Source organism: Mercenaria mercenaria, unplaced genomic scaffold, assembly GCF_021730395.1.
Source record: "Mercenaria mercenaria strain notata unplaced genomic scaffold, MADL_Memer_1 contig_4815, whole genome shotgun sequence".
Classification (NCBI taxonomy): domain Eukaryota; kingdom Metazoa; phylum Mollusca; class Bivalvia; order Venerida; family Veneridae; genus Mercenaria; species Mercenaria mercenaria.
In genome coordinates, this window is record NW_026463073.1 from 1,813 (window position 1) to 25,673 (window position 23,861).

The 23,861-nt window shown below is 35.7% G+C and overlaps 1 protein-coding gene across 1 annotated transcript; it reads right to left on the minus strand.

Moving 5' to 3' along the window:
• Nucleotides 1–599: 599 nt before the first annotated feature.
• Nucleotides 600–23,447, minus strand: LOC123552220 (uncharacterized; the record flags this gene model as incomplete). The annotated part of the gene is made up of 11 exons (XM_053535438.1): nucleotides 23,239–23,447; nucleotides 17,877–17,947; nucleotides 16,272–16,383; nucleotides 15,548–15,972; nucleotides 14,918–15,010; nucleotides 12,998–13,246; nucleotides 8,989–9,047; nucleotides 6,435–6,548; nucleotides 5,117–5,344; nucleotides 2,190–2,448; nucleotides 600–754 (listed from the first exon to the last, which is right to left on the minus strand). Coding segments are annotated over exons 1-11 (1,793 nt in total), but the record flags the coding sequence as incomplete, so codon positions are not given.
• Between the last annotated feature and the right edge of the window lie 414 nt (nucleotides 23,448–23,861).

Consider the following 23,861-nt stretch of genomic DNA (forward strand, 5'->3'; position numbering starts at 1 on the left):
ACCTTGACCTTGACCCCAGAAACCCCAAAATCAATCCCAGCCTTTGTCTTGATATAAGCTACATACATACCAAGTTTTATTCAAATATCTTTATCGAAACAAAAGTTATTGACCGGAAACCCTTTTTCTATTTTAAGTAACAGTGACCTTGACCTTGACCCCTGAAACCCCAAAATCAATCCCAGCCTTTGTCTTGATATAAGCTACATACATACCAAGTTTTATTCAAATATCTTTACCGAAACAAAAGTTATTGACCGGAAACACCAGTTTGACGCCGCCGCCGCCACCGCCCGCCCGCCCAACCGACATCTACCCCAATCTAATAACTCAGGTTTTCGTTGAAAACCTGGTTAATAAAATACATACTTCATAATACATCAAAATAAATGCATCTGATCACTGAAAGATTTAATATAGGATTGTACTAATTGTACTGCAACTGAATAAATAAGGACTAGTCCGAATCTTACAATCCATTACCAAATGATGTATTGAAATTTTATTTTATATCCAATTATAAACAAGAATTACAATTGTGTTGTCCAAAACTACAGTAAAAGCTGTATCTAGTATAAGTAATGGGCACGAATATATACCTGTAGTATATGTGATGTTTCTTTATCATTTCAATTAAAATTTCCTTGTCTTCTCTGGCCATCTTATATACATTTGTGATTCCCATGTCAAACAGTTGGTCACCATACGTCACAAGGAACAAGTCCTCCTTAGTGAAGTTATCTGCATCTCTCAACTAAAAAAAGCATCCATATTAATGCAATGCAGTACTCAAAGTTTTACAAAATATGTACACATTGATAAGCATCACTTTCAAAGATGTTTGCATTTTTATTGTCACTGGCATAGCATGGCAGACTCATAGGGGTCACACTTTAAGTGACAGCTTTGATGTCGTAATCGTTACGCTTTCATGTCTGCTCAGTATCTATTCTAAAAAATTTTGAAGGATAATCATTAAAATTGGGTGACAGGTTTCAATCGTCAAGAAGACATGCAGATTCCACGCGTCAACAATGCCAGCTTAAGGTCAAGGTTCAATATGTATCTCCTAAACCCTTGAATGATAATCATGAAACTTGGAAGACTTGTTCCCCTTCCCATGAAAAAGTACAGAACCCATGTACTGACCATGCTAGCTCCAGATTAAGGTAACCAGTCAAGGTCAAAGGTTAAAGCCTTTGATTTTTCCTTTCCCAAGTGCAGAACTCGTGGGCCAACCACGGTTGCTCAGGGTAAAGTTCATCAGTGAAGATCTGAGGTTCGAATCTTTGATTTTATGTCTGCACCAACAATGAACATGACTGACTTGTTTGCCGACCACAGGTACTCAGGATCAAGATCCTTAGGGAAGTCAAAGGTTTGAACCTTTGGATTTCATGTCTACTCTATTTCTGATTAACCTTAGGAAGGTTTATCACAGTGTTAACAAGGAAAATGTTAACGGACAACGCAAGCCGGACAATGACCAGTCACAATAGCTCACCTTAAGCACTTTGTCTTCTGGTGAGCTAAACAAAAACTGTAATATGAATATGTGTGAAGTATACCTTGCTACATAGTAGTCCATATTATTACTTTGTAAACTGGTGCAAAAAAATCAAAGTAAGAAAAACACCATTTTCAATGTTTATACCTCTATGACCTTGACCTTTGACCACGAAATCAATAGGGGTCATGTACACATCAAGACCAACATATGTATTAAGTTTCAAGGTCCTAGGTGAAATACTTGTCCAGATATTGAGTGGAAACCATTTTCAATGTTTAGGTCCCAGTGACCTTGACCTTTGACCCAGTGATAATAGGGGATCATTCTGACCAAGTTTCTTAAAGTTTGGACAAGTACTTGTTGAGAAAAATGGATGAACAAAGGTTAACATGAGACTCATTATTCCCATCTGTCCACCCATCCATCCGCCCGGACAGCCTTAACCTACAAGCCAGATTTTTCTTCGAAAACCCGGCCAACCAGAAAAGTAGGAGTATTTTCTCAACAAGTTCCGTGTATTCCCAGTTACAATGCAACTGTGATTTAACAAAAGACTGGCGTCCTATGAATATCTTTATTCAAGTAATATATGTGTAAAACCAATCTACAGTAGTCACTAGGTTGAAATGGAGCAATTAGGGTTAGATTGCTGGAACTAAACTAAATCTTATGACCTTACCTGTTGTATCATGGAATTTGTGTCCTCTGGCAGTAAGCTTTCAACTTCCTTCAGCTGAGGTCTTTTCCCAACCATTAGGTCATATAGGTCAGAAGAGAGGAAATGGAGACCCGGACCATCTTGTGCCAGAGACAATGCTACTAATCTCCCTATAAGACGGTAATGTCCTTTTTCCAACAACGTTAAAACATGTGTGAAGATTTTTCCGGTTTCAGGTCCGTAGAAAAACCTAGACTCTTGCAGGGCCTTCATTACCAATCTATACACAAGAAAAAAAATTAAATAGAATCAATACTAACAAGAGCTGGTAGAACACGAAATGCCCCCCTTGATGCATTTAGTAACTGCACAAGGAGTTAAAATTAGGGTAAAGCAATGGTATAAAGACTGATCTATCCAAATATATAAAGAAATTATAAATGCTAAATGCATGGTCAGGACGTATTTTGAGTGTTGGTAGTATTTGAAGTTTCAAAAGCCTATGGTTAATAGTGACTGAGAAATACAGCAGCATGCAAAAACTTAACATAACAAGAGGGCCACTGACCCTATAGCGCTCACCTATGTACAAGGCTTCATGCTTGTTTGTTTAAGAACAGAGTTAAGTTTCTTCTAATGTAAGCCTATATTGTATACAAGTCACACACATTTCTGAACCTAGTGCAATAATTTGAACAATTATGGTAGAAATTAACAAGAGCTGTCACAGGAGACAGCGCACTCGACTATTTCGATGCTGGATAGTGAAACTGGGCACATCTGAGGAAACTAGAGCTGTCACTGGAGTGTTTAATGACTCCAATTGTGGATGAAGATATTGCACAATAGCCTGAGTCTATGTTAAAATATCAACATAAAGTAATAAGAGAGGTAAAGATAAAATGTATCAAAACACTATATAAGTATATCCTAAGCAAAAAGGGGCATAATTCATTAAATATTGGTGCCAGAGTTATGCACCTTGTGTCATATGGTGTGGGTGATGATGTTGAACAACTATTTTAAGTTTGAATCAAATCCATTCAGTAATAACAGAGACAGAAAGAAAGTGCATCAAAACTTTAACCTAAAATTCTAAGAAAAAAGGGGAAATAATTCATGAAAAATTGGTTCCAGAGTTATGCACCTTGTGTCATATGATAAGGGTAATGATGTTAAACAATTGTTCAAGTCTGAATCAGATCCATTCAGTAATAACAGAGATAGAGTGAAAGTGCATAAAACTTTAATAAAAAGGGGAATAATTCATGAAAAACTGTGCCAGAGTTATGCATCTTGTGTCATATGATGTAGGTGATGATGCTGAACAACTATTTTTAAGTTTGAATCAAATCCATTCAGTAATAACAGAGGTAGAGTGAAAGTGCACCAAAACTTTAACCTGAAATTCTAAGTAAAAAGGGGGAATAATTCATGACAAAATGGTCCCAGAGTTATGCACCTTGTGTCATATGATGCGGGTGATGATGTTGAACAAATATTTTAAGTCTGAATCAAATCCATTCAGTAATAACAGAGATAGAGTGGAAGTGCATCAAAACTTTAACCTGAAAATCTATGTGATAAGGAGGGATAATTTATGAAATATTGGTGCCAGAGTTATGGCCCTTATGTCAGATGATGTGGATGATGATGAGGAATAAGTATTTCAAGTTTGAATCAAATCCATCAAGTAAGTAGAGATAAGTTGAAAAAAGAGAAAGTGCACCAAAACTTTAACCAAGGGGGGGACGCGGAAAGACGCCGACGCCGGGGCGAGTAGGATAGCTCTCCTTATACTTCGTATATTCAAGCTAAAAATCTGATATCACATGCCAAATATCAAGGTTCTAGCTATTATTGATTTAGAGGAGAAGACTTTCTAATAAAAAGCATATAGTAAGTACAATGTCAGACACAGGGACGTGGCCACCTTTTTGAACTTAAGGCATAATAATTTGGATAAGTTTGGTAGAGAGTCAAAGCCTTACATCACATGCCAAATATCAAAGCGCTAGAGAAAAGGATTTTTTTGAAAGTCTGATAGCTGAAAACCTATTTTTAACTAAAGACCTGTATGTTCAATGAACCGGAACAGTTTTAACAACTTTGAAAGAGGGCTACCCAGAGATCATTTGTGTAAAGTTTCATCAAAATCCATTCAGTGGTTTTTCAGGAGATATTGTTAAAAAAAATGTTGATGAACAGTGACCACACCATCTGGCGGCCATGTTTTTTTTTTTTGACGAATCAGAAAATTTTATACAACATTTATAGACACAAGAACCATTTGTGTAAAATCATTTTAAAATCAGGACCACAGTTTCACAAAAGAAGATTTTTTCAAATTTCCAGGTACATACATATAGGGAAAAGTGACCACACCCCCTGGCGGCCATGTTTTTTTTTGATTAATAGGAATAATTTGAACGATCTTGGTGGAGGGTGATAGGACCATTTGTGTGAAATTATTTCAAAATCGCACTATTGGTTTAGGAGATGTCATTTGAAGACTTTTCTATTTTTAGCTTTGGCAGTCCCTATGTGCAAACAAGTGGAAGTGTTTGAACAACTTTGGTAGAGGACTATCCAAGGAACATCAATGCCAAGTTTTATCAAAATCCATTCAATGGTTTTGGAGGAGATGTCGTTTGAAGATTTTTCTATTTCTAGCTTTGGCAGTCCCTATGTGCAAAAAATGTTTGTTTCCAGTATCAAGGTCCAAAAACTTAGGGAAGGTAGGTTCGTAAAAGTAGTTTTTTTTATCTTGTTTTATTAAGGCCATGTTTTAAGCATAAGTGTGCAATTTGGCAACTTTTTTTTTCAAAAAGATTACTTTTGTCTCTAAAGCCATAAAAAATATTTAGGGCTGGGGTACCAGAAACAAAAAAAAAAGCTCAATAAACTTAATATGTGTTGAATGGCAATTGAAACAACATAAAATTTACCTAAAAAACTCCCGCCTTGGTCCCCCTTGATCCTGCGCTGGATCTCCAGAAAATTTGACATACAGTTTTGAGTTGAGCTTAACAGCTTTTCTATCGAGACCTTTAAGTGCAGTTTCCAGTATATTGCTTCGAAGGACGAGCAGTTTTGTCACAGTATCTTCATTTACTGTCTCTATCTGGTATGTCTTTATGATGTCTTCTATGTTACTTTGAGCCTCAGAGTTGGTTCTAAATACAAACAGATTTTTGCAAAGATACCATATACTGAAGTATAAAAGAAGTAAAGCTGCACAAAAGGACATGAGCATCCAAACCAAAGGCTAAACATAAAGCACAAACTGACTACACAAATCAAATCTGTGAGAAAACAGAAATCATTTATGACTTCCAACTATTTCTTGTCAGGTTTGGCCAATAATAAATTTTGAAACAGACAGGGTCATTTCAGGGTCAAAGTCATTATGTCTTATGTCAGTTCAATGTGAAATCTATTGTCTGCATTCAAGTTTCTGTCAATATTATCCTTTTTATAACACAATCTAGTCAGTGGACAGAAACCACCATTTTAGTTTTGCTTTTTCTATATTATATATACAGTCAAACCTGTGAACAAAAACCACTCTTCGGAACAAGCAAAAGTGGTCTTTGTTCACAGATGGTCTTTATTCGGGGGGAAGGGTCACTTCTCAGTTAGCCATTATCATGCTTCTTGCATTCTTTATGTTCTATGTATTAATTCGGCCGGTGCAAACTTGCAAATTTTCAATCAAGCAGTAATTATTATGTTTGTTATAAGGCTAAAGTCGTGAAAATTCTGCGGATTTCAAATATTTTCAAGCCGGAACGGTCCAGCTTGGTCGTTATTGGGGGGCAAATATGACCCTTGGGAATCAATTTGGCCGGTCGCTGGTTGCGGTTGCCATTCACGGCCTTTTTATGAACATTTTTCTATGGGGGGACCAGAGACCGGTCGTTGTCGACAGGTGGTCGCTAGCACAAGTTTGACTGTATCTTATAATTTGCTTTTATAAGTTAACCTACATATGTAATCACAATAGTTATCATCAGATTTTATAAGAATGCTAAAATCTCGTGGGTAATTTAGAGAGATATGTCATTTGAAGAAATTTGGAGACAGAGGCAATGGCAAAAGACACATCACTGATTCCACAATGAACACAAGATTATGTCTTTTTCTAGTCTTTGCTACTACTCCCATAACTGGTGTGTGACAACATAATTTTATCGCAAAGCAGCTATACCACTATATCTTTATTCAGATAGTTTTAATATACAGCATCATTTACAGGCAACTCACCTAATATCAGGTTCATTGTTTACAGAAGGATCAAGGCTTTCCAACAAAGCCATTTGCAGTTCCTCGTCCTCACTGTCCAATACTTCCACAACATGTGGGTGATGTTCAGTTCCACTGAAAATTACAAACCACTTATTTGGTATATATTAACTTACAAAAAGTTAACAGCATATGTACCTATTTTTATTCCATACAAAACTTGTTGGTGAAAAGAAAAAAAAAGAAAAAGAAAAAAACCAAGTGGCCCATAACTCTGGTGTTACTGAGACTATACAAAAAATATAAAAAATTTTTACAAAAGGTACACAACTACTCATCAAAACAAACATTAAGTCTGGTAAACCTAGCTTATTTAGGGAAGGTGCAGAGCATGCCACAAGATTTCTTGACAGGACATAATGGACAGACAAGGGAAGGGGTGGGGGCATTAAAACATATCTTGGATTTGTCAAGTTCTCTTGAAATATTTCTTTCAAGTTTGAAGTAAAATGTTGACATGTAATGAAAATAATTATCCCGCAAGAAACAACAACAAATGCTTGCACTTAGAAACAACAAACCTTATACATTGCCCCTTAAGACATAAGTTAAGTTTCAACACTGAACCACCAATAGTTCTCAGATATGGACTTGCGTCCAAACCTTAACCCAAATTTTTAAGTCGAAAAAAGAAGACCATAATTCTGTCAAAATGCATGTGAAATTTATTAAACTTAGCCAGCGACCTACATTGCCCCTTAAAGACATGCTTAAAGGTCAACCATGACCTAGTGACCTACTTTTTTCACCCACAAAAACTTCATGAAAATCATTCTTATAATACAGGTATTATACAGCTATACTTCAAGTTTTCAGGTGGACAATTTAGGCCCTTCCTAAATAAATGCATTTTCAAAACTTCATCTGCAAACTAACTTGAAGTCAATCTCTTTTCAGCAGCATAGTTTTAAGAATATTGAGGAATAACTAACTTACACAGTAGAAAGAAAATGTGATTGAAATTTTAACTAAATACACTGATTTATGTACATATTGCTAAATTAATTCAATAACATGTTAAGACATTAAACAAACTGTCTTGGCCTTATATATATGTCACTGTCAATTTGTAACTAGATACTTGTTATTTCTCATTTTCTTCATGCAAAGCATGTATAATTACCATCATGGAAATACAAAAGAATACAGTTATTTTGTGGTGCCTCTTTAAGTTTCAACTAGGGTTGGATACCGGTTCCCGGTATCGGTACAATACCGAATAATCACTTCGAAAAGTACCGGTATATACCGTTTCGTAAAAGAACCGGTACCGATTTCGGTATTTCCATAAAAGTAAAAACAAAATTCTTACAAAATCTGCGGCAAAATAAAGCAGAAATTTAAGCAAATAGCGTAATAACGCGATCGACATTGTTTACTGTGATCAGAGTAACCTCCCTTGACATGGAGAGCCAACCGTGCGAATAGTTTCGTATGCTAAATATTACCTGAAATTCTTCTTTCCCCGTCGTTTTAAACAACGTAAACCAATACTTAATTTCAAAATATACGACACTATTTTTCTTTGTAGTTTTCTTTTAAAACCAATGAAAAAAAAAATGATGTAAATAAAAAATTACGAGACTAAGCTGTAACCTACGTAAACAAATAATCGGTTTTCGCGAACCATTAGAAATAATGTTTTTTGTTGGAATGTTGGTTGTTTCAAATGTTTTGAAGGTTGTTGTTCAATTAAAAATGTGTTGCAAAGTGTTTCACTTTAAAAACATTACTAGTCAACCTAGTCGAAGATTATCATGAGTGAGAATGAGTCCGACTTGTAAGAGGGGTAATTTGAAAGCTATTAAGTGTCCAGTTAAACAGTTCTAGACAGTACTGAGCTTTAAAAGCATTACTACAGTGAGTGTATTCATAGATTTAAATTGCATAGTGAGCGAGGTATCTGCTCTAGACTTTTATTTTGGAAAACTAGTCTGTAAGATATGTTTATTTTTTACTCTTTCATAATCTAATACATACAACATTCCATTAACAAACTTAAATGTTCATATATCACAGCAAGTTTTCATGTATATCTACTTACATAGGTGTATATAATACTAAGTAAATCATTGCTTATATAATGTACTACAAAGCATGGTATCGGTATCGGTATCGTTAAAAATACCGTATCGTTTCGTTGGTATCGGTATCGGTATCGGACCGCTTCGTCCTTAACGATATCCAACCCTAGTTTCAACCTTTAACCTTACATAGTGATACTGTAGTTACTAAGATATGAACTTGCACCAAAACCTCAGGTAAGAAAGGGTTAATGTTAATTGACATGTAGATAAGTTATTGTAGCACAAAACATAACATGCATGAACTGATGGACCAATAGCTCCCTGGCAATGGCTAAGGTCCAGACAAAGCTTACGGGGACATACTGATAGTAAAGTATTTACAGCTCAGTGCTGGTATGCATTATTTCAACTTCAGGAATTGTTCCCATGTTGTACATGTACTTAAATGACATAGATTGAATGCCCAATAATACACATAAAAGTATCACCTTCTGGTATTTACATGGCTGTTGATCCTGTCTGCAGTATTTGATTGTCCATGCCTGCTCTGAAATGGACATCATTCCTACATAAATGATGCAGTTCAGTAAGTTTGCATTTACCGATATTAAAGGGTCAACACACCTAGGCAAGCCATACTTAAAAAAACCTGTCAAGTACGTCATTTTGCGCTCAATTGACAAAACTGACGTTAGTGATCATGTTTGGAGATTTACAGCTGCAAAATGGAGAATAACAGAAAATTGGAAAAAATACCATTCAATCAGAAATATCGTCAACTTTAATTTACCAAAATTTCATAACAGTCCGTTGAAATTTGTTAGGTGGCGCATATTACCTTAACATACTTAATTTTCAGAATTATGGTGGTGACCCACTATCCAAGCAAACAGAATTAGAGTTGTGGGTATTGTTTCTCCTGGTGTAGACTTTGATAGCAAATAATTATCTTAAGTTTCAAGTCAATAGCTTTGAAAGTAACAGAGATATATGACTTAATCAAAAACTTTAATAAAATAAATTCTAAGTTAAAAAGGGGCATAACTCAAAATTCAAATCAGAGTTATGGGGTTGTTTCTCCTAGTGTAGACTTTGATAGTAAATAACTACTTCATGTTTTAAGCCAAAGCTATTTTATTTTAACAAAAACTTTAACCAAAAAATTCCAAGTTAGAAATGGGCCTCACTCTGCCAAAATACAATCAAAGTTATGGCGATTTTTTCTCCTTGTACAGACTTTGATAGGAAATAATTATTTTAAGTTTCAAGTCAAAAGCTTTGATGGTAACAGAGATATTTGACTTTATCAAAAACTGTAACAAAAAATTCTAAGTTAAAAAGGGGCATAATTCTGTCAAATTTTAAACAGAGTTATGGGGATTGTTTCTCTTAAGAGTAGACTTTGATAGTAAATAAGTATTTTAAGTTTCAAGTCAATAGCTCGATAGTAACAGAGATACTTGACTTTATCAAAAACTTTAACCAACATCGATTCTGGGCAGGTGCAGTAGCTCTACTTTTTCATTGAAAAGTTGAGCTAACAAGAGCTGTCACAGGAGACAGCGCGCTCGACTATATCAATGCTGGATAGTGAAACTGGGCACATCTGAGGAAACTAGAGCTGTCACTGGAGTGTTTAATGACTCCAATTGTGGATGAAGATATTGCACAATAGCCTGAGTCTATGTCAAAAATATCAACTTAAAGTAATAAGAGAGGTAAAGATAAAATATATCAAAACACTATATAAGTATATCCTAAGCAAAAAAGGGGCATAATTCATTAAATATTGGTGCCAGAGTTATGCAGCTTGTGTGGCTAGTGTGGGTGATGATGTTGAACAACTATTTTAAGTTTGAATCAAATCTATTCAGTAATAATAGAGACAGAGTGAAAGTGCATCAAAACTTTAACCTAAAATTCTAAGTAAAAAGGGGAAATAATTCATGAAAAATGGTCTTAGAGTTATGCACCTTGTGTCATATGATGAGGGTAATGATGCTGAACGACTATTTTATGTTTGAATCAAATCCATTCAGTAATAACAGAGGTAGAGTGAAAGTGCACCAAAACTTTAACCTGAAATTCTAAGTAAAAGGGGGGAATAATTCATGAAAAAATGGTGCCAGAGTTATGCACCTTGTGTCATATGATGTGGGTGATGATGTTGAACAAGTATATCCTAAGCAAAAAGGGGCATAATTCATTAAATATTGGTGCCAGAGTTATGCACCTTGTGTCATATGGTGTGGGTGATAATGTTGAACAACTATTTTAAGTTTGAATCAAATCCATTCAGTAATAACAGAGATAGAGTGAAAGTGCATCAAAAGTTTAACCTGAAAATCTCAGTGAAAAGGGGGGATAATTCATGAAATATTGGTGCCAGAGTTATGGCCCTTATGTCAGATGATGTGGATGATGGTGAGGAATAAGTATTTCAAGTTTGAATCAAATCCATGAAGTAATTACAGCGATAAGTTGAAAAAAGGGAAAGTGTAAAAAAAAACTTTAACCAAGGTGGGGACGCGGAAAGACGCCGACGCCGGGGCGAGTAGGATAGCTCTCCTTATACTTTGTATAGTCGAGCTAAAAAAGCATGCAATGTTACAAATGGTTCAAATAATTTGAATCATAAAATGCGAAAGATGTGGCTTTTGTTATAATTCACATGAAGCTATTTAAACTCTACATTATGAACACATGTACATGTAAGAGAAGCATGGCACACCATGGGTGGTGGGCTTTTTTATCCCAGAGGCATAATATAAACAATCACTGTGTAGGAGTAATAGATAATGCCAAATGCTAATTAATTTACCTTTTAGACTATGTAGTATCCAACAAGAAGATTTCTGAATGCTTTTCGCTTTAAGGACAACTTATGGGCTCAAGGGCGGGGCATAATTTCAACAATCTTTATAGAGGACTATTAGATAACATCACACACTTCATTTTCAAAGCTCTATACCTTGCAATACTGAACAAGATTTTTTTTAAAGTTTTCAGAGGGTTAACAAGGTTTTCCTAAGATTTGACCTTGTGACCTAATTTAGGGGTGAACATGATCGAGATTAATATACGGCCTAAAGATGGCAGCAACAAACATTGTGACCAAGTTTCATAAAGAGTGAGTCAAAACTGTGGCCTCTAGAGTGCTAACAATTTTTAGCTCGACTATTCATAGAATAGTAGAGCTATTGCACTCGCCCATGCGTCGGCGTCCGCGTCCCGATTTGGTTAAGTTTTGTATGTAAGCTGGTATCTCAGCAACCACGTGTGGGAATGGATTGAAACTTCACACACTTATTCACTGGATAAACTGACTTACACTGCACAGGTCCCATAACTCTATTTTGCTTTTTTACAAAATTATGCCCCTTTTTTGACTTAGAAATTTTTGGTTAAGGTTTTGTATGTAAGCTGGTATCTCAGTAACCACTTGTGGGAATGGATTGAAACTTCACACACTTATTCACTGTGATAAACTGACTTACATTGCACAGGTCCATAACTCTATTTTGCTTTTTTACAAAATTATGCCCCTTTTTCGACTTAGAATTTTTTGGTTAAGGTTTTGTATGTAAGCTGGTATCTCAGTACTCACTAATTGGAATGGATTGAAACTTCACACACTTGTTCACTGTCATGATCTGACATGCACAAAGCAGGTTCCATAACTCTATTTTGCTTTTTTACAAAATTATGCCCCTTTTTCGACTTAGAATTTTTTGGTTAAGGTTTTGTATGTAAGCTGGTATCTCAGTATCCACTAATGGGAAAGGATTGAAACTTCACACACTTGTTCACTGTCATGATATGACATGCAGTGCAAAGGGTCAATAACTCAACTTTGCATTTTACAAAATTATGCACCTATTTAAACTTAGGAGTTTTGGGTTAAATTCTTATATGTAAGCTGGTATCTCAGTACCCTCTAATGGGAATGGATTGAAACTTCACACACTTGTCCACTGTCATGAGCTGATAAGCACTATGCAGGTTCCATAACCCTATTTTGCTTTTTTTAAATTATGCCCCTTTTTCGACTTTCGTATTCATTCAATCGACAAGGCTGTTGAATAGTCGAGCGTTGCTGTCCTCCGACAGCTCTTGTTTTCTAATGCCTGACTTAGTGACTCATATTCCATATTGGCCTTAATATGTTACAAACATTCCAACAAAGTTCAAAAAAAAACCTGTAGCCTCTTCAGCATTAACAAGGTTTTTCTATAAAGATTTGCCCTAGTGACCTAGTTCCCCCCCATGTGACCCATATTCCAATTTGGCCCACAGATGATGGTGACAAACATTCTGTGCAAGTTTCATTAAGATGGGATCAAAACTACGCCTCAAAGCTGTTAACAACAATTGTTGACGACAACGACAAAAGTCAAACGATAAGTTTGCATTTACAAAAACTGACTGGTCACACTAGTAGGTCGCATTTTACCAATTGAACATAAACCTATACATATTTTAATAAACGACACATACCAAAGACAAGTTACGCCGTGGTAGTCGCAACTGGACAGTTGGAGTGTCAGCAGACACAAAGTGGTAGTTTTCTGAAGAACTGCTTGACTGCACTGTTGGAGGCTGGGTTGTCACCGCTGTTAACGATTGTGATGGCTGGGTTGTCGACCCTGTTGGCGAATGTGAAGGCTGGGCTGTCAACGCTGTTGACGAATTTAAAGGGTTGGTTGTCAACGCTGTTGACAGCTGGACTGTCACTGCTGTTGAGACCTGTTAATAACAGTCATTATATCAATATAAAGTCGCAGATGCTGCATTTGACATGTCTTGGCTCCAGACAAAGAAATAAATACCATTCTAACACGATCCGATTCATTTTCCTATTAAACAAAGAAGGCTTGAAACAGTGAATTATTAAACAACAATTCACTGTTCTGACGTCACAATTATTACGTCATAGCGTCAAGTGGCGCGCTGAAAAAGAACCCGATTGAAAACGGGCAAATATTTAATGCATGCCGACAAGGATATACTGTAAAGTCCTTAATAACGTGTTAGAATCGAAATAATATATCTCATTTAGTGATTTGCTCTTGAATAAATCACTGTTTGTCGTTCAGATGCGTAGCATTATATCACTCGGGCTACACCCTCGTGATATAATTCCTTCGCATCTGAACTCCAAACAGTGATTTATTCAGCGTCAAATCACCGATGAGATATATTAATTCTTAAATAAACTATATCTTCATATATATTTCATGTAAGAACAGCTTTTGTAGAACAAACAAGAGCTGTCTCCATAGGATGACGCATGCCCCCGATGGCACTTTGAATGAATAGTTATGGCCGATGTTTGAGTTTAGGACCTTTGACCTACGGAGCTGGGTCTTGCGTGTGACACGTCGTCTTACTGTGTCACACATTCATGCATAGTTATTTTAAAATCCATGCATGAATGACAAAGATATGGACCGGACAGGCCCATCAATGCACTATCATGAAAAATGACCTTTAACATCTAAGTGTGACCTTGACCTTTGAGCTACGGACCTGGGTCTTGCGTGCGACACGTCGTCTTACTGTGGTACACATTCATGCCAAGTTATTTGAAAATCCATCCATCAATGACAAAGATATGGACCGGACACGCCCATCAATGCACTATCCTTTAACGTCTAAGTGTGACCTTGACCTTTGAGCTACGGACCTGGGTCTTGCGCGCGACACGTCGTCTTACTGTGGTATACATTTATGCCAAGTTATTTGAAAATCCATCCATCGATGATAAAGATATGGACCGGACACACCCATCAATGCACTGTCATTTAATGTCAAAGTGTGACCTTGACCTTTGAGCTACGGACCTGGGTCTTGCGCGCGACACGTCGTCTTACTGTGGTACATATTCATGCCAAGTTATTTGAAAATCCAACCATCGATGACAAAGATAAGGACCGGACACGCCCATCAATGCACTATCCTTTAATGTCTAAGTGTGACCTTGACCTTTGAGCTACGGACCTGGGTCATGCGCGCGACACGTCGTCTTACTGTGGTACACATTCATGCCAAGTTATTTGAAAATCCATCAATCGATGACAAAGATATGGACCGGACACGCCCATCAATGCACTATCCTTTAATGTCTAAGTGTGACCTTGACCTTTGAGCTACGGACCTGGGTCTTGCGCACGACTCGTTGTCTTACTGTGGTACACATTCATGCCAAGTTATTTGAAAATCCATCAATCGATGACAAAGATATGGACCGGACACGAAAATTGCGGACAGACCGACAGACTGACAGACCGACAGACAGACGGTTCAAAAACTATATGCCTCTCTTCGGGGGCATAAAAACACTGAAACTTTTAACAAAAACGCATTATGACAGCAACGTTTTGTTTAAATAATTCGTTGTGTAGGAAAGGACCTCACCATGTTTGTGCTCATAACATCCGATAAACTTGGCAAACTTTCATTGCTGTCAGACTGTTGATCGTCTGTACTAGGCAGCAATGATCCATTAGCCTGAAACAATTAATGGCAATCGCTGTTATAATGCTGCATCTTATTCAGTAATTGGTAGAGCAGAAATAAAAGATTAGCCAATAGTTCATGAAATCAAAATTTACCACCAATGTGCTCACAATCATTATAAACTGCAGCAGTAACAGACAGGCCCATCGCAACAGTACGATGGTGATAACACGACAGTACGATGATAATAACGCGACAGTACGATAATGAAATTACGAAATTATGATACTACGATAACGAAAACGCGATAATGCGATATTACGATGGTGAAAACGCGACAGTACAATGATGAAAAGTTTATTGCATTATCATCATCGTACTATCATATTATCATGTTTACGTTATTGTAGTATCGCGTTATCATCATCGTGTTGTTGCCTTTTTTTGTTATCATAGTTTCGTGATTTCGCGTTTTCATCATCGTACTACCGAGTATCGCGTTTCAGTCTCAGATCAACATATTCAAAAGCGATGGACCTAATGGAATTCCTTACAAATGGCATTATGTTAATGACTTATATCACTTACGGTTTCCGTATGAAGGTACAATCTCACAGGGCAAGATGCTTGTGTGGACATGTACTTGGAGAATGTGAAGTTCCCATCCATTGTCGGTACTGGTTCACCAGTGAAGTTTCCAATGAAATACGTTACATCATTGATACTCAAACCCTGCCATTTGCTGTAACCATTCGGAAAATAGCAGTCACATATCAACTTAACCAGTTCAGTATATGAGCTATCTTTCCTGACATCCAATAACCGTTGCCCACCGCCCTTGCTAGCTGAAACTATTTTAAAATGACCTGTTGCTTTGTGTTTCCACCCTATATATAATCGCCTTGTTGGCTTCTCATTTCTAAGAATGTTTCGTTTTTCATTGCGCACTTTTTTTTTCTTTCTAGGTTGTGATAGTTCAACGTACTTTTCCACCACTTGGGATTGCAGATTTCCTGTAATTACAAAACAACACTCCCTAGAAAATATATTACATACTTTACAAGTTTTGTACTGGTATGACGAACAATTCATGAAAATTGGGTCTTGATGCACAGGGATGTGATGCTGAAATAGAATTTTACATTTTGTTCATTCACTACAAACATACATACATTTATTTGAATATCTGGTCAGCTCTTTCAAAAAGAGGCAGTTATCCTACTTTGCCAATAGGCTCATTCTTCCTTTAAAATTACTGCACTTTATAATATATGGATTATTATATGTTTTTTATTATTCATTTAATGCCTACCTTTCAAAAAGTTCCTACAGGCTTGTTTAATTTTAATGCGAGTTCCAATCGTATTCAAGCCAACTTTCTGAAAATCTTCATCCGTCATTACCTCCACTTGCTCAATGCTGATCTGAAATAAATGCATGCAAGCATTACTGAAATGCATTTGGCCAATATAAAATTCAAATCAGCACATAAAATGATGTAAGTGGTTCTAATAAGGCGTAAAACAAAAATTGTTCCTATCTGGTATCCCGACCTACCCTAAATTTTTGGCCAGACCCTAAATGTTTTATGACCTTGGAGAATATTTTTTTCAACTTTTTAACAAAAAATTGCAAAACGACACTTTTTATGCTTTAAACATGGTCAGTGATGTTAGAAATCAACTTAGTGATGCTCTAAAGGCATAAGTCCCTGATTTGTATTCCTTTTTTGACACAAAAATAATTTCCGAAGTCTCCCTTAATAACAAAAACTAATTTTTTAGAGCATGTTACCAGAAAGAATAATTTTTAGGCCCAATGGTTGTAGCTTAAAAACATCCAACAGCAGGTCACTAGGTCAAAGTCAAATTTATCTGAATTAATGTAATTGTTCATAATTATTCTTTAAATTATATTTTGCACATAAATCTGTACATACAGTTTAAATTTCAAAACCGTTTGTTGAGTGTAGTTATAAAAAGTTACATTACTATTACCTGTACTGGAATTGACAGGCAAATTGATATACATATACAATGTTACACATGTCCTTTCATGCATCATGCTGTTTTTTAAAAAACAAAGTCAAGTTTTAGGTAGTGTTAATATAATTATATTCCATTTCACAGTTTTCCAGCATAAGAAGCCGGGAACATTTAATATTTTGACTGTCATAATTATGAAGAGCCAGATGCCACAGTCTAGGGTAATTGCATTTTGTAGTTACCTTAATTACCTTGTAGTGGTCCTTATTGTAGATACTACAGAAACAACAATACAATGTATGTAATTTCGAAAATTTCAAAGTAGGAAACATGTTAAAGTTCATACTTTTTACATACATGAAAGTGGAATAAGCCGCATCCCAGTAGGTGGCCAATTTTTACCTACAGGCCATAATTTGTAAATTCTGTACAATCTTTGTGGTGGACTTTTACATGATGTCAAATGCCAAATATCAAAGTTTTCTATACAGCTGCAATGGCAACCAGATATCTACATGGAATTTCAATTATCTTACAACAGCTTTAGAAAGGGACCACTATCTAACAAACATCCCAATCAAGTTTCATCAACATTTGCGAAGAAGTTTAGGAGATGTCATTTGGAGTTGTTCTGTGTTTTGAATTATAGCGTACCTGCAAGCTTTAGTACCCGAGAGACAAAAGTTGTGACAAAAAAGGTGACAAAGTAATTTCTTGTATATGGATTGCATAAACAATTTACAGAAAGACCAAAGAGAAAGACAAAGAATATCAAAGAAAAAGCAAAAACAGAATATAGAAGACAGAGTTTACAGTCTGTCGTACCCACCTGCCCGGGGACAGCAAACAGATATCTCTACAGAGTCCTGCTGACCAGAGGCAGTTCAGAATAAAGATATGAATTTACACATTTTGAAATACAATAAAACTACCTTTTGCGCTTCAAATGCAGCGACATGCTCCCCACACCCTAACCGTCTCAGGATTTCACCAATGCTTGAATCTGAAAAAAGAGGATAATTGGAAAAATGGCTCAGTTGGAAAAATACAGACATGACTTTCCATAGCTTACAAGTGTAGCTTTACCATTTCACCCATATGTATAAATGATGTCAACTGCATATAGAAATTGAATGGATTTATTTTCATAAATATTTCTGTGAAATTTATATCAAAAATTATTGATCTTCTTTTCAGATGATTATATAAATTTCAACAATGAAATCAAATTATATCGGTATGCAAGGACTCTGTCATAGGTATCTTATTTATTATAAGTATTTGTTGTATTTTTATGGCTTGTCATTTAAAAATGGTCTGACAGTGGTAATTAATTGAGACTACTTGAGTTTTAAGTGCCATTTAACCTGTTTGACCTCGATGGGAATTACCAGATTTGTTGCTGGCTATGGATAAATCCACTTTGAACATAATATCTACTCGATACACTGTTTTAAAGCAGTTAAACTATTTCTACATTAATAGGTAAGATAATACTTTTATTATTTATAAGGCATATAAAATGCTGATCTTTTTCTCTTTGGCATCAGAGTGCTTAACACTTCACTTCTGTTTTGCATAAGTCAGATACATGCATACATGTATGAAAAGAGTAGGTTAAAATTTACTACTCATCAGATATGGCTCAGTTGGAGATATTGTTGAACACTTTTATAACACGGGTGAAATGCAACCACACAGTGAACAAGGGACACATAACTGCGGATGTTAAATAATATTAAATTAAATAAAAAAAAAAATTAACATTGTTCTTCATAATACCAGGTTATTTAACATTGTTCTTTATAATACTGAGATATATTTGAATGAGTAGCCAGCTGAGAAAACATACTGGACGTGCTGCTAGGCGAGTCCAATATCATGGTTTTCCCAGCTGGGTACAAGTCCAAATATATCTCGTATTGTACAGTACACCTTTTCATTCTATATCTAAATTATTTTAGTTTAAATTAAAAATGATTCAGTGAATATTGTATTTCTGCCTTTCTGTATTTCCAGATGCATAATCAAACTCTGTACATAGAGTGCATACTTCATCCGATCTACATTCGGAACATTTTCATGTGTTTCGGACTTCGTCGTATGTTTAACATGGGACTGTTGAACCTTCCAAATATGGAAAGATACAGATTTTTTTGTACGGTCACATGTCAAATAAACATTCACGATTGGATAAATAAAATAGAATATATATATAGAATAATACCATGTAATATGTTGTATTCTTGTAATTTTTAAAAGAACAATAGTTTTTACTGATTGACTTGACACGTGCTTGTTAAAATCATAAATTAATTTGATATATTATTATATATATTAATTTCTTTAAAGGGCAGAAAATGATAGCAATCTGTTGTGAACTTAGTACTCCTTTACTGTTCTAGTTACACAAGTAGCTACTTGGACAATTAGATTTACATATTCTTTTTGAAACTTGTTGAAGATTTACAATCAAATTCTATAACTATTTTTATATACAGTAAGTCGGCCATCATGAACCAAGCTATCAAGGTCTAGTCTGCATTCAACGAAATTGATGTCCAGCAAACTACTACGTAGGAAAATATATGTCCCCCGAGTCCCCAAAAGTAGTAGTCTTACTCATTTCGCTTATCGGGATGACTTTTTTACAATCTGATATTATATAGTATAGTTGTCATCCCTCTATTAACTGGACAGCGGCTGTCGAAAGTTATCACACTGTCCCGTAACGTCTTATTATTTAGACTACCCATGTGGTGCATAAGTCATAACTGTACTTTGTTTAGAAATTCACACACAAAAAAAACAAATATTCATAGAACTTCTACTTACAATTATGGGACATCCCTTCATTACACAAAACCTCATAAAATTATAAGAAAATGTTACTGAAAATCACAGGCACTTGGTTGCACTGATAGTATTTTTCTTCTATTGGCCTGTACCTACTGTTTGTTGGTTTTAATACGTGCACCAGTGCTCCCTGTATTCAAAAACATTATTTACTGTAAGTGAATCCCTTTTATTAAAAAAGTTAAAATTTTAGGTTTTAGTATATTATTACATATAAGGTATATATCTGACGAGGCAACGGAAGTGTATGACCGGTGTATGACGGGTAATGAAAAGGTTTTGAACCACTAAATTATTTCCGGCTTTTGAGAGTTGATCAAGACTGTTGTCTTTTTTTTAAACTATGTAATAAAAATGTTACACAAGGTCAAAAACAAGCTCACAACATTAAATTATAGAAAAAGAACTTATTCACAATGCACATGTCAGATATTTAATTTATAAAAATTGAAAATGTATTTCTGTATGAAAGGTAGGTATATACTTCATAAGTGGCTGCAGGCAGGTATTAAAAATCTCTCTCTCTCTCTCTCCCCCTCCCCTCCCCTCTCTCTCTCTCTCTCTCTCTCTCTCTCTCTCTCTCATAATGTCAAGTCATCTCTCGACTGATAGAGACATGGGATACACGTCGACTTGCTAGTTATGTTGAAAAAGAGTTCTAAAAGACTGTTGGGTCCGACATCAGCTAAAATGAAAAGGCTAAAGGAATGTTAGCATGGTAAGTGTGATTAAAAAAGAATAAGCATTAAAAGATAAAAAAAACCATAGCACTCTGGTCAAGTACATATACTTTATGGTTGCTACAACCACTTTGAAAGCTGCAAGGTCAGGGTGGTCAAGATTATTCCACAGTACATCTGAAACTTTGTGGTCAGGTTATTCTACAAGGTCAAGGTTATTCCATAGTATTACTTAGGGACAAGATGGTATATGCATATTCTAGCTGTGGACGGACAAGTATTTGTATGCTTATGTTTTGACGTTTTCGTTTGTTGTTGCGATGATTATGAAATTAAGTGTTTATTAGCATTTAAAGATATTTAAGTGATATTTTACATCTGTCACACTATTTTGCACTGACAATTAACTATAAAATATAGCCATGGAGTAAATATTTGGTTTTGATGACAGCTTTGATTTTTGTGACATGTAGTGCCTAATTTAGAAGGATTAAACTCCATGTCCCACTTATTTTCCCATTGTTCTAGCTTGTTAAGATTTTCCTGGAGGATTTTGTTTCCATCCACAGAATTGATATCATAATAAGGTATATGTATACTACATTATCGTCGGCAAAATGTCGGATTTGAGACTTGATTGAAAATGGGAGATCGCTAATTATAAAATAGAAAATACTGAGGTGTAAGGATGGAACCTTGTGGAAACCCAGATGCCATTGGTACTTCTTTGGAATTTCGCCCTCAAAAACTACAAATTGACTTTCTATCAAGTAGAAATGCATAATACCGCTTGATGACTTGTGGACAGACACCATGATCTTAACAAAAGTCTTACTGAAGTCGAGTACAATTAAGTCAGTTTGTTTACGACTGGAAGTGCTGTTAATCAGCTCACCTATTAACTCAGTTGGTTGAGTTTTACAATATCTCCTTCAGAAACGCCATGTTGGAGGTCATAAAGAATGTTACGTTTAGAAAGATGGACAGAGACATCGGATGCATAGATGTGTTCTAGTGTTTTACACAGTGAATGATATAACAGATAATTTGCCAAGTCATGTGGGTCCCCCTTCTTGAATAGAGGACAAACAAAATCTTATCTCTATTTTGTGGGAACAGTGCCTGAGAAGAAAAAATGTGGAAGATTACCAGTAGAACATCAACAATTTCATCATTAAGTTCCTGGAGGCAACTGGACAAAAATGGTCTGGTCTTGCAGCTTTGTCTGGTTTTAGGTTAGCTAGCAATTTGAGAATATCCATTTTATCGATGGAAATTTCAGATATTATGGAGGCAATGTTCAGAAGGCTATAGAATTTTAAGTTTTTGAAGTCAGTTTTGTCTAAGATAAAGTGCTGATTTGTTTAAATACGGATTTATAATTTTAAATTTGAAAATGAAATAGATTATTATAGTGTTTGTGGTCTTAAACCAGTGAAATGTCAAAAAGGTTATTCCATAACCCTACATATTGCTGGTAAGTAAATATTTACACAGACTATCATCATAACTATCATTACATGCTCTTCACCAGTGTGGATTATAAGTCCTGCTTTGGTGTAGAAATCTTTCGCTTGAAAAATTTATCCTGGTACATGGAAGGTTGGTGGTTCTACCCAGGTGTCTAATGAAGTTATACCTGCAGGCACACCTTATGTATTCCTCCAACAACATCAGATGTTTGAAAAATACCATGTCAAGAGGCAGGAAAAAATATCTGTACAGCAATAGACCAAATCAGTTATTACCATTCATAATTTTATCATGTCCAAAACATTGCGCAATGATAATTATTTCCACTTTGGTGATTATTACATTTCACTCGGACTTGATCGTAGACCCCTTTGTAAAATCTCAAACTTTAAACTAAAATAAAGGTATTAAATCCATATAATATTTGAACAAAATTTCAAAGTTTTGTTGTTTGTAGCATCGTCTGAAGCATGTGCATTGAAAAATCTTAATTTGATATCTAAAATAGTGTGATATTTATTTCTAGTCACTTTATTTTCATTGTAAATATACTTCGTTATACCCAAGTAGAAACTGGCATGTACTCGAAAATGCAGCTCTCTGATTGGTCAGTTAGAATCCCTAACGTACGGTGATGTCATGTTAAAATTATAAATTTCTGGAGGTCCATCATGAATTCTGTGAAAAATTGTAATGATAATTCTTGTACAATCTTTGTCGACGTGTCTGTGTTATGGTCTGGCTCTGTAGGCAAAAATCGACATGTACTCCAGTTCGTTTTACAGTCTTTTCCATTGATCTGTTTTAGTAATACAGAGTTAATATGTAATATTAACGCATGAAATAAGTTAGGTAGTTCTAGTTACCACGCCACGATAAATTAGTGGCTTACTACCGTTTGCAAAACCAGTCGACCGTAGTTCCGTTGCCGATAATGGCCGATAATGGCGGAGTGCAATACCTTATCTTTATATCTATCCTGAGACCAAATTTTTAAGATTCTTTAAAAAGCGAATTTTCAACATACCATCAGTGCAACCAAGTGCCTGTGCTGAAAATGAGAGGGAAATACTGTAATGGCGGATTTAGAACTAAGGGAAGTTACTACTGTACTGCCAAAAGCAACGTAATGATCATGTCAAATTGTGACCAGATTAAACAGAATTTTCTGCGATAACAACATAAAATTATACAGCAAAGAAGGCAAAAATAAACAAACCTCTTATTTCCGTTAACAAATAAAAAGTTGTACTAATTTATGAATCAGAATTAGCCTAAAGTTTACCTTCGTTATCTGACTCTGAATCAGACATTTTGTCACATGGAGGGGAAATGTTTCTATGCGCATGGGCACCGGAAGGCGATAATACGATGACGATAACGCGAAAGTACGATGGTGATAACGCGACAGTAAGATGGTGATAACGCGATAGTACGATGATGATAACGCGACAGTACGATGGTGATAACGCGATAGTACGATGATGATAACGCGATACTACGATAACGAAAACGCGATATCACGATATTACGATGGTGATAACGCGACAGTACGGTGGTGAAAACGCGATAGTGTATCGCATTATCATCATCGTACTATCGCGTTTTCGTTATCGTAGTTTCGCGTTATCATCATCGTGTTGTCGCGTTTTCGTTATCGATCGTAGTATCTGATTTCGCGTTTTCATCATCGTACTATCGAGTATCGCGTTTCAGATCAACACATACAAAGGCGATGGCCCTAACGGAATTCCGTACTATTCTGATCGATTCACTATCTATGAAACAATGCGTTAATTCTGCATCGACTCTATTTCAAGATCTGAGAATGATTTGTTGTATATCTACCAGTGGATCTAATGATAATCTATGATGGCAGTGATACAAGCATGCATATGCTATGTTCTC